Source organism: Acartia tonsa, chromosome 4 (genome assembly GCF_053477335.1).
Source record: "Acartia tonsa isolate MP-2025a chromosome 4, ASM5347733v1, whole genome shotgun sequence".
Classification (NCBI taxonomy): Eukaryota; Metazoa; Arthropoda; class Copepoda; order Calanoida; family Acartiidae; genus Acartia; species Acartia tonsa.
In genome coordinates this window covers 37,752,068-37,764,936 of record NC_137263.1, presented here as the reverse complement: position 1 = coordinate 37,764,936, position 12,869 = coordinate 37,752,068, and the positions used below count along the sequence as shown (strand labels likewise).

Below are 12,869 nucleotides of genomic sequence, written 5' to 3'. Positions count from 1 at the left end.
CACAAATTTAGATGGAGATTTTTATTTCTTTAAGAATTATAATTATAATTTTTATTTTTATTTACTTTTAGTTTCTATTAGAACATTAATTAAACTAATATTAATTTTATAATTTTTTTCTAGATTTTTTTATCAAAAAGTTTGGTTTATAGTAAAGGTAAATCACACACACACACACACACGCCCAAACACTCACACACACACAAACACACAAAATGAATAAAAGAACAAATATTGTTATCAGTAGTAAGCAGGGATTTATGGATGGGACATTTGGTAACAATATAAAGTTTTATATCAACAGTCTTCAAAACCAGATCTATCTAGAAAAATTACAAGAATTTTTTAACTATGCCAACTTAAAAAAAAAATTGGATAATCACAAATAAAAAAGGGCTTAAGATTGTAACATTCAACAGTGGGTTATAATATACTGATTATTATCTAATTGATCATAAAAGATATCAATTTGTTGGATAAGAAAGGTTTTATTGGCCCTAGTACCCAAAGTCCATGAGAGACAAAATAATGAAGTTTAGATCCACTATCATATCCCTATATCCCTGCCAGTCACCTTTATGTATTGAAGGATGATTAACCTATGAAAAATATTTTTCTGCCGAAAAAATATCAAATAATCAAAAACAGTGATTAACAATAAAAAATATTATGATGTTAAAAAATATTTCAAATTACAGCAAAAATTAAAAGGAAAAAATAACTTTTATAGAAGTATCCTTTATCCCTGTGTTCACTGTGTTTACTGGGAAATACGACAAGTCAAATAATCAACTTGCTCCTCCACTACCCTCAAGGAGCCGTTGTCCTACAGATGAAGAATACCATTCGCAACGTATTAAAGTAATGCATTTATTATTACTTAGATCTGACTTAGATCTTACACCAGATTATCATGTACTCTAATAATGTTAAAGTTTTATCTGGCTAAAATAACAATTTTCCCTCCTATACTCATCCTCTACCCAATCCCCTCCCCTCTTACTGAATGAACGAACTGACCAATATATGGTGTTAGCAACCTAAATTAACGACAAGTGTTTTTATGAAGTACATTTTTAAAGAACTTTCTATCCCCAAGTCACTGAAAAACAGAATCTGTTTGGTCAAGTGGTTGTTTCAGGGTTGGCTTGACGTACAGACAATCATTCGGTTTACTTTGTTTTATAGATTTTAAGAATAAGTTTTTCTTGTTTTTTTATTTGGAAAATATAAAATAAACATTTTCAGTTTTAATTTAAAACAAGAAGATTTCAAACTTTTTCCAATTAGTCATAATAAACAGGAATCCAGGAATCCATGGAAATGAAACAGTAAAAACTATAACTAATGTGTTAAGAACTTAAGATAAACTAAGCCCAAATTTTAAATATAACCCAAAAATGACCCAACCTTTACATTATAGAAAAAATTTATTGGACTGACCCAAATTAATAACAAGCTTAAAAAATATTGTCATTGTATTGATACGACAATGCAAAGGTTTATGTCGACCTTATGGCTTTGATTAAAAGTGGTCGGGGCTGCCATAATATCGACAATGTGTAATGAATGCTAACAGAATATCAACATATAGATATTTTGATGACATTATAAGTTAAATACTTATGTAAACATGTTTGCGACATAATTTTTGACATTTTTTTGGATTAGTGTCTGTATATTCGGAAGGATCTCGCAAACCGCTGAACTGATATGGTTCTCCTTTACAATGTAGCTTTGCATAGGTCCTGGGAAGGTTTATACCTATTTTTAGGGATGGCACCACCACCCTAACAAGAGAAAAAAAAGCATAAAATATTCGATAGTTGCCGCTAGAAACATGAAAAAGAAACGGCTGATCTTAATTGAGACATATTATTTCTCAAATCAGATATTAAAGAAAAAAAACAATGCAATGACACTAGAGGTCTATAGGAGCGTAGCCACTAGTTTTAGATATTGAGCAATATAATTAGCTAAAACAAATGAATTGACACGAGAATATAATTTTGTTACACCGTATGGACACCCTTACGTTGATCAGTGAATATTTTCTCTACTTAGGAAAACTTTTTGTTCTTAACACTGTGGCTTTTGTTGGTCAAAATGAAAAATTTTAAAAGCTATCCTGTTATCAAATGTTATGTTTGTTGTTGTTGTTAGTTCGTTAAGTTCGGTCTAGCTCTTGAACTAATTAAGTTTTCCATATCAGGAAAGTTTCACAAAGATCCTAGGTTGGTTTTAGTATATTTAATTTTGAAATTCATGTCTTGTGAAGGTTTTATTCTGCCCCTTTCCATTCCATTAGTATACTGAGCCACTAGTTGCAGGGGTGCAGCCACGTTATGAACAATTCTCTAGTATTAATATACACCTTCATAACAATTTATAATATAAGTTGAATATCTGGAATGTAAAATTTTCTGCACGCATCCCACCTAAATAAGCTTAACCAAATATGAATATTTCTTCTCTTAGTAAGGTTAGATCAACTGTATATTTTGATTTACACTTCCATATTTAAACAAGGATGACAACATCCATAAAAGCAAGGCTCTTAAATGGAAGGACAAATGAACTTTAACACTTGTCATTTCTAGAGTGTCATAAGCAGAATATTAATGCATAACTCTATAAAAAATTGTAGGTAAATTGGCTTTCATACATGATACTGTTTAAGGACATACTTACATTTTAAAGACTGGATCATAAAGTCGTACCTAACTGTTATCGGAATCATCATGTAAAGTTTGAAATTAATAGGACAATTTTAACCTGTTTAAATTAACGAAAAGAGCTTACCGTTACGGACAGACCGACCCTAATTATAGAAAAGCTTTTCTTTTAAAAAGGCTAACACAACCCTACATACACCTTTTTTTAAGGATTTAAAAAAAACAATAGGTGGGGTAAGGGATTTTCGGTATGCGTTACACAATGTCCGAAAAACCCTATGCACACGCCTAGTTACAATGTTCCTTTGTGTCAAGCTTTATATTTTTGCATTCTTTGTTCAATTAGAGAATTCTCAGAAACTCTAAGAAATCTCACTTCAAGTAAAGAAAGATTTCACAAGGACAAATATGTTCATAAGTCTCGGAACAATAACAAACTAAGAAAGTTTAAGAATTTCCGACGCTATAGGCGAAAATTCAAAGACCCAAATTAAATTCGGCACAGGGTCCACACCCCGTGGTTAGAGTTGAATTTAGATCGCGACCCTCTATTTTCTTACTTTAATGTGTAAAGGATAGAAATGGGATGAAAATTTCTACATTATTTATCTATAGTAAAATAAAAAACATATTTAGCCAAAAAGAAAGCTGATAAGGACTGATATGACTGACGGACAGACCGACTTTAGTTATAGCGTAGCTTTCTCTTACAAAAATGTATCTGAACTTATGTTTGTATGTGTGTTTTAGCTTTAATTGTATAAGTGTGTCTGTTTGTTTTTTCGTTTAGTTAGTATACAGATTAAGGAAAAATTAATTTCGAAACATTTCGGAATATAATATCACATCGAATTAAGACAGTTGTCCGTGGATTAGAAAATTAATAATTCCAGTTTTGTTTTTCTCGAGGGGCGAAAGGCCCAGGACAACAAAATAGGGGTATTTTAATTTAATTTTTATGCATAATATTTTAAATATGATAATATATACGCTGTACTTTCTGTTTTGTAATTCAAAGCCAAGGAAAAATAATCGGATTCGATGCCAAACTGAAATATATAGATACTAGCGGCTTCGCCCCTAGCCTCTAGGGGCTTTGCCCCAAGAAGTGATCAAAAAAAAGTTAAGGTGAAAAGGACCAAGGAAATCTTCGGCGTTATCCTCTTAGAAATTTTTTTTCAATTTTATACCCCCCCCCCCCCCCCCGACTACCGACGAACAACTATTTTAGGTTAGGTTAGGTTTTAGGCTAGGGAGCCGAGCGCTGCGGCTAGGCAGGCAAGGGGGCCGAGCGCTGCGGCTAGGCAGGCAAGGGGGCCGAGCGCTGCGGCTAGGCAGGCTAGGGAGCCGAGCGCTGCGGCCAGAGTTCATAGTTCGCTGTCGGGGGGGGGGGGGGGGGGGGTACTCAAATTTTCAATATTGAAAAAAAAATTTTTAGAGGATAATACCAAATCTTCTACAAAAAAAAGGACTAAGGAAATCTCCTACAAAAAAGGGGGGGGGGTTGTTTTTTGGGGGGTTGGGGTGTCCCACCCCCCAAGAAAAAAGCCTAAAAGCACCACATGACCAGTAGGTATATTCCCTGAAGTGTAGAATCTGATCGGTTCAGTGGTTACCGAGATCTTAAGCTTCAGACGGACAGACGGACGGACGGACAGACATCAAGCTACTTTGTATTATAGAAAAGTTATCTCATCGTATGCTAGACACTTTTCCGCGGATCAAAACTACAGAATTAATTCCGGTTTTGCTGGTCCCATAAATAAATTCTGAAAAACTTGACAATGTTCTAGCTCAAGTAAATATGTCTTATCTGTGAAAGAATATGTGGATGAAAAATGTATTCATGTGTGTGTTTGTATGTGTGTGAGTATGTTTATCTGTGTTTGTATGTAGGTATGTTTATCTGTTCGGAAAAGCATACCTTTAAGCATACTCTACAAATGACTTTCGCCTGTCCTTATTTGAATTACAATTACATGTTTCCATAAAAGATTCTAAGTTTTACTAAAATCTGTCAAAATATTGTTTCAATATAAGTATGTAGTGTATTGTCATTATACTTCGCTTCTTATGGGTACATTTGAACTTTTTTACATTACACAGAGGAGCCAATAGAGAAAATAACGGGTTAAATTATTTATAGGCCTAGTGTTTGTTCGATATACAAATTTAAGTTTTAAGGACCAAATAATTCATAATCCAGTATGTAAGTATGAATTTAAGACTGATAATATCCGCTGGATTAGAACAGGTTCTAAGCCATACTGAAAAATCATGTATAACATCGTAATACCAATAATTTTCCCCGAATATTAAAATAAAAATCATTAAATTAATTCCAGTTTGTTTTCTTATAATTTTTAATTTTAATATCCGCGGAAACTTCTATAATACGATGCGATAAATAACTATTCCAACCTTTTAGAAGCAGGATTTTTAAATATCTCAAAAAGGTGTTTGGCATATTTGACTATATTGGGGTTCTGGTTTAGGGTGAGAGGGGGATGGGGGCATATAGCCAGAACTGGCTATTAAATTATGTCTGTGGTGAACCATAGATGCAATTGCTAGTCGGCAGTGACCCTCGAAATAACACTTGCCCCACAGTGCAGTGGCCAAGCTGAAAAAGGAAAATGATTTAGCGTAAAATTTTAGCAACGTTTTTTTTTAAGAAATGTGAACCTTTTTCAAGAATCTGTAATAAAAGTTTAGTTGCAAATAGTGGAACACAGTAATAGTGTCTGACTGATTATGACGTAACAAAAAAAAATTAGCCAATGAGAGGCCGTTATTGACCAATGGTAAAATTTATAGTGGTCTCTCATTGGCTAATTTTTTTTGTTACGTCATAATCAGTCAGACACTATTACTGTGTTCCAAATAGTGTGATGTGACATTATTTGAGGATTTTTATAACCCTGTACGTTTTTTTAGTGCAGCAGTTAGCTTAGCTCTGTGGTGTATGTCATATAAGTTATTACGGTGACATACGCAATTTGACCATTTCTCATTTTGTTAAAAGTTATATTACAATTCAATGTTATTAAAATATTGTTGCTGCGCTTTTTATAAACATACTCGATCTTGGTTTGTACACAAATAGTGTTATTCTTTCTTAGTTTCCCTAACCAAAAAAATACATATATATAGCCAGGGTTGAAGAGGGGGGGGGGGGTGGCGGTGCAAATTCCCATTGTTTATTGCTCTGGATAATGGAATAATTCTACTGAAGAAAAAACTATTGTACCTCAAATTTACGCCAAATTCCTCTTAATAAAGTAGGGGTACCCTCCCTCAAATTGTCAAAAACCGTCGGTTTAGCGGTTACAGAGATCCTTTGGTACAGACAGACAGATATCTTGTTACTTTCATGGAAGGATATATACATATATTGAGAAAGAAAAACTTTCCTGGAGAACAAATCAATGACACATTTTTTTATTTTCTCAAAATCGGCGTAGCCACTGAGTATCGATTTTGCAATTCATTGGAGGTCAACAGTATTGAGAAGGAGACAGAATCATGTGCACGCCTTTGTATTCCTTTGTATACCCAAGGACAAAGAGATAGGACAATAAAAGAAAAAATAATAATTTGAATGAACAAGATTACCTCTTGTGTAGTTTAAAATCATTGGTGGAAAAGTTTCGTCACTGTTACTTTATACGACCTAATCATGATCCAATTTTGCCCTCTAATGTTTTTCAACTAACAAATGACATGATAAATTCACTAAGTGAAAAAGTCTTTGATACTTCCCAGCTATTTATTGAAATATATTTCGGTGGACATTGCACCCTCATCAGTCTAAATGACATAAATCATATTAATTTAATTTACATATTAAAAGATAGGTAAAAATAAAGAAATTTGTAGATCTATAAAGGCAGAAAATGTTGCTAAAAAAAGAAGAAAATAATATGATCAACCTTGAGTTTAGTTGGATGTTAAAAGTAAACTGGAAGTGATTTTTTTTTTGTTTTTTTTTAGCAAGAGACAATATCAGCAGGGGGGGGGGTGTTTAAAATACATTGATATACATGAATTTTAATATTTAACATTTTTATATGAAAAAAACTATTTTCTTTTTTTATTAAATTATCATTCAAAATTAAAGCTTACTTTTATAGATGAAGTATTTAGAATTAGGTTATGCTGTAGAATAAAATTAGTATTTAGAAGTCAAGCTTTTATACATTTTAGGTTATTTTGAAAAAACTATTTTATATATGGGAGTAAGCTATCATTTACTATATCTATTATAGTACTCTAAAGATTTTTAAAGAAGTAAATGTTTATACATAATTATGATAATAAAAATTTTTCTTATAATTTTAGGTCTTGTAAAATAAAAAAGTTTACAAACTTTTAGGAACAGGGAGGTAAGACACGGTAGTCCCCAAAGTTTTATAATAACCTTTTCTTAAACAACTTTTGAAGCTTTTATTAATTTAGATTGTTTGGTTTATTAAGTTGAGTGCCCAAACGTTTCTACCACCATTTGTAATCTACAGAAGGGGTAATTTTGTTTATCATCAATTTATCAGCCGTTGTTTTATCCCTTTAGATCCCTTATAATTTACAGTCTTTTGTCCCCTCTCTCTGAGGCTAGTGCCTACAAAATTCGAGACAGACTAATTAAAATAAATTATAATAAATGACATAGAAATTGACAAATTGACCTACGAATTACAGCTCTATCTATACGTGGGCTAGGAGTTGTAAAGGGCTAAGGTTTTTATTATATCACGAAGTAAGATTATCTTATTTGTGCGTTAAGATCTCGCTAACAACACAGCCAATTTATGCCATGTTCTTTAATAGTTTGATGCTTTTGTTAAAAGTTATTCGGTTTTCTGCCCCCTCTCTTAATCTTTGAATTCGGGGCCCCTAGCTGCTAGTGCCGCAGCTGCACTAGTATTAAATATAGGGATAAACTCTAAAGAATAAAATCACAGGACGTATTAATGTTGTATCTAAACTATATGTTGTTTTTAAAAACATATGATTATTTGCCATAACAGACAACCAACTTTTTGATGGCACGACCTGTGGCTGGAGGTCTTAATTTAGCATGCTTTATAATGAATTGCGCTTTTTTATAAGCCACGCTATTTTGCTACACTTCTCTATAGTTGTAGCTCTTAGTTTGTGTAAAGTCATGAGCTTCGCTGCATTGATGTAGTCATCCTTGTTCAATATTTAAAGAATATTGTTTATGCATAGATGTCTAAGGGTGGGGGTAAAGGGGTGTAAAGTTTGAAACCCCCTGAATTTTTAAAAAAATACATTAGATTACGTCCCTAAACCCTTTGAAACCCCTCAATTACCCCCTGAAAATAAAAAGCTTGGACGTCATGTACAGTTGATCTAACCCTGTATACAGGTAAGTTAGAAAATCAAAATCATGTTTCAACAATTATTATTCTTTTCATGTTCAGATGATATTCTAGTGCTACTTGTGGTAACATATAACTAGGGAGGGAGCGGACATTGGGCTGTTTATTACACTTGTCCCCAAAGTCTTATAAAAACGTTTGCTTAACAACCTTGAGGACTGTTATAGAATTTTGATTAGTTGGTTCATTTACATAGTTGAATGTCCAACATTTCACAGTAAACTACTAATTATAATCTACAGAAGGGGTAATTTTGTGTTTCATCAATTGGATGTTTATCAATTTATCGACATTGTCTCATCCCTTTAGATCCCTGCATATACTACCTTTAAATTCTAAAGAATTTACGGATGACAGAAAAATTTAATTACGATTTTGTACAGAACATAATTTTTACATTTTTCAAATGTTTATTTTCTAAATTAAAGACACTTTCGATATCAAGTTTAGTTCAACTTTTAGAAGCAACAATTAAAAGGTGTTTATTTGTCATTTTTAAACTTGTGTACATTCTCCACCTACTGGGTCTCTTTCTTTACATATGTAACTTTATTGGATGAAAGTGGATAAAAAGAACATATTATCGACGACCTGTTGTTAGTTGTTTTACAACAAAGTGCCCATTGAGCACTGAATTCCCTACCACACCCATTTCCCCCTCTTTTTTTTTTTTAAATAAAATGAATATATGGGTGACGTAGTTTTTAATGTCTAACCCCCGTACCAATACCCTTTTTTATGCAGGGCTACCCAGTACCCGAAAAACCCTAACCTAACCTGAACTCAAGAAACAAACAAATTAACAATAAACTACTCTCCCTTCCCCCTCGCATTAAATTTTTATATCGGATGGAAACGGGGATTCTGTGCTCAACAAGGAACTTCAAGGGAAAACACCGATGTTAATTTTAGAACACATTAGCTCATAATTGTCTACATAAAATAGATTTTTTTGTATGGTTGATATTTTCCTTGTTAATGCTACGCTACTTATGAGACAAATTTTTTTTAAAGCGAAGCTTTTCTATAATTAGGGTCGGTCCGTCCGTACGTCCGACCTTCCGTCCGTACGTCCATCACAGAAAGTTAGCTCTTTTCGTAATTTAAACAGGTTAGAATTGTCCTATCGATTCCAAACTTTGCATGATGATTCCTGTAGTAGTTAGGTACAATTTAGAAAGCGTAGCAACTCTATAATCAATACCAGAATGTCTGTACGTCCATTTGAAACTTGTCGATTTTTTTACTTTTTTAACAAAATTTTTTTTGAAAACTGATTCCTATTACAACAAGGTACAATGTTATAAGCAAAGCATCTCTATATACAAGTCCCAAAAATGTAAGTATGTCCTTAATCAGTATCATCAATTATTAATATTAATGCAGTTTTGCAACAAATTTACTAACAATATTGTTTGTACTGATGCATTAATATTCTGCTAATTCAGTTCTGACAATCTACAGATTGTTAATGTTCGTTTGTCCTTCCATTTCAGAGCTTCGCTTTTATGGATGTTGTCATCCTTGTTAACATATCTAAAATAAGAAAACTCACAAAATGGAAAATTTTTAATTTATTCTCCTTTTATATTTGTATGTACATATTTTGAGATACATATCTATATATAACTGTATTACAAATACATAGTTATCCACACAGCTGATATTTTTTTTGGTAGTCATTTTTACAATAAGGTTTTTTACATTAACAATAAATTTTTAAATGTTTTAACTTTAAAATAAATTTATTTTATGCTTTAAAAAAAGGTCATTTTAAAATTAGAACATTTTGCTTTGTTATAAATATATTACAGGTCTAAAGTCTGTAAAAATGTATTCTGGATACAATTCGAATTTTTTTTTTAATCCCATTCAAATTCCTAGCATAGTTAGTTTCCACTTAAGCCCTAAAGTTTTTTTTTACTGTCTCTCAGTTCTTTTATATTTTCATTATAATTACTTTTTCCAGGACAAAGGAATACGACAGTTTTAACAAAAATATTACTGGAATGTTCTATACACCGAAAAAAAAAAATCTACAACGAATGCAATTTATTAAAGTAAAAATTTTTATCTTTTGCCTTCATTTTGATAGCTTTCTAATCTGCCTTGGTTTAAATGAAAATTTGTTTTAAACAAAATCTTTTTTTTTTGAAAATATTATAGAAAAAAGTTTTTTCATGCCCGGTGTTTTTTTTTCTATGATGTTATTTTTGGCAAAACAACAGCTTTTGACATAATATCTAGGCTGTTGATTTAATGATGATGGAGTTTAGATGGCTGTTGTTGTTGTTGTAATGGTCATCATAGTTTAGGACTCCTCACCGCCCATCAGCTTGAAGTTGCTCACCTTCTTCAGCTGGGGGATGATGAACTTGCCGTGCATGTCGTTCACCTCCAGCTCCAGGGCGTGGATCTCAACCTCGTTCTTCTTAACCTCGTGCTCCATGGTGAACTTCTCGGCGAAGACAGAGCAGCTCTGGTCGTACAGCTGCTTGATCAGGGCGGCCAGAGCGTCCTTGTCCATCGCGGAGACATCGGGCATGTCTCCGACCTGAAATTTATGTAAAAGATAAAAATGATAATCCTACTTTAACAGTCGAAGGTTGCCTGTTTGTTTGTCTGTCAAAAGATATAACAGGTTCTCCTTATTTTCGAAGCGTCATATTGATCCCTGGCAGGTTTTAATCTATTTTAGGGGAGTGTAGATCGTACCTACATCCCAACATCAACCCTCTAAAATTTATGGTAGTAAGACAAAGAGATGCGCACATGTTACTTTTCCGTAGTTTAACTTAACCAAACAACATAAAAAACAATGAAGCTGTTTCCAAATTTTGTTTTTGATGATTAATTAATAGAAGTAAATGTTTAAAAGACCATCATGACTATTACAAAAGACAATAAATCTTGTGGCAACTTATGTAAGCTTCTCTAGTCAAGAAAACTTTTTGTTGTCTAAGTGACCAGGATTATATTAATAGTTTACATGACGTTTCTAAATATCCTTCGCGCACACAACACATATATTTAGCTTTTCTTTATACGCCAACAATTTATAACTTAGGCACATTCTTTTTTGATAGTTCAGCTACTCTATAACTTATGAGCAGACAAATGTCCGTAAATCAGGACCATTAAACACGGAGATAAGTGCTAATAAATGAAATTGATGTTTGTATGTGTATTTAATTTTGATAATGCTTGATATAATTGTCTTTTTTGTTTGTTCTAGATATTTTTTCACTTCTCTTTATGAATGATTTCTTTCTATTAGGTTTAACTTAAGTTATATTAATTAACAAATATAAGTATTTAAATAATAAAATTACCTTAGATTTGACAGCGTCAGGGATGGCCATGGTTAAGAGATGGTGTAGAAGTGGTGTGATCTAAACCCTGGTCTCTGGTGGACTGACCAACCTCAGGCTGACCTTCGCTCCTCGCCTCGTCAGGGTCACCTTTTACCCGCCAACCTTCCACTTTCCCCACACACCTCCACAATATCTCAAACAGTCTTTTATAAATTTTTATGTTCTCCTATTTTTCAAAATATGAAAAATATCTTGCAACTCTTTTTTATCATAAAATAAATTTACTTTTAACAAATTATAAAATTTATGAAAAAATATTTTAACCCCTGGTTGTACTCGAGGAAAGTAGTGTTGAGAATTGTAGTAAAGAAACCTTTAAGAACAATGGGGGGGGGGGGGGGGGCTGCCTAATACGCCACAATAAAGAGGCAACACACACACACAATAGAAAAAATTACTTTAGGAGGTCAGGCATTTCTTTCATGGAGGTGAGGTCGCCGTGCAGGGGCAGGGAAACAATACTCGGATAAAATCATTGTCTGAGGGGGAATATAAGAGGTCAAATTAGAAAGGGGACGGGGATATAATCATAGAAAAGTAATAAGGAAGGATGTTAAACCTCGGATAATTAAGGGAACAAGCATTGAAGCATTTAAAATGAGAAGGCTATTAAAAAAAAAAAGGGAGGAAAGGAGACAATGAAGAATAGTACAAGGGGATAGGAGTGTCAAGGGGATAGTCAAGGGGATAGTCATGGGGATAGTCATGGGGATAGTTATGGGGATAGTCAAGGGGATAGTCATGGGGATAGTCATGGGGATAGTTATGGGGATAGTCAAGGGGATAGTCAAGGGGATAGTCAAGGGGATAGTCAAGGGGATAGTCAAGGGGATAGTCATGGGGATAGTCAAGGAGGTTGTGAAAGAGGAGGATACCGTAAGGAAAGCAAGACAATGTGACACAAGAGAATTTCTTAGGTCACATTCACATAGCCCAAGTACATCAAGTCTCCGTGTATATTATAATATGTACCGTAAACCTGTACAACAACTTTGCCATTTTAAATTACTCATACATTTTTCTGCTTACCTTAGTTTAGCAATATAGTTGCATTTAAACAATTTAAACAAAAATCTGACAAAAATTTAATTAAAATATTTAGGCTACATAACTTTGAAAGTAATTATTCTTGGTGTTTTTTTTAGCAAATTATTTTTTTTGTGTGCGAATGTTTGCTTAAGTGGGATTAGTGTTTGTTTTGGAAAAAATATACATTAATATATCTTGTATTTATAGTTTATTTGCGTTTGAAGAGGAAAAAAGGAAAGTTAAGAAATAATTGAAATTTTAGTCAGTGTATTGCATACTAGGTATACTTAAATTTTAGAGGGTATTTTTTCAAATCAAATTAAATCAAATCATTTATACGGCTTTACTGAAACCAATTGGGACCAGTATTTAGATCGTAGTACTCTAGA

The 12,869-nt window shown here is 32.9% G+C and overlaps 1 protein-coding gene across 1 annotated transcript; it reads right to left on the bottom strand.

The window, feature by feature from the left end:
- Positions 1-9,636: 9,636 nt before the first annotated feature.
- Positions 9,637-11,915, bottom strand: LOC145317071 (troponin I-like). The gene is made up of 2 exons (XM_080157959.1): positions 11,410-11,915; positions 9,637-10,631 (listed from the first exon to the last, which is right to left on the bottom strand). Exons 1-2 carry the CDS (start codon positions 11,437-11,439, stop codon positions 10,389-10,391), a joined length of 273 nt encoding a protein of 90 aa, XP_080014085.1. The 5' UTR covers positions 11,440-11,915; the 3' UTR covers positions 9,637-10,388.
- Positions 11,916-12,869: the final 954 nt, after the last annotated feature.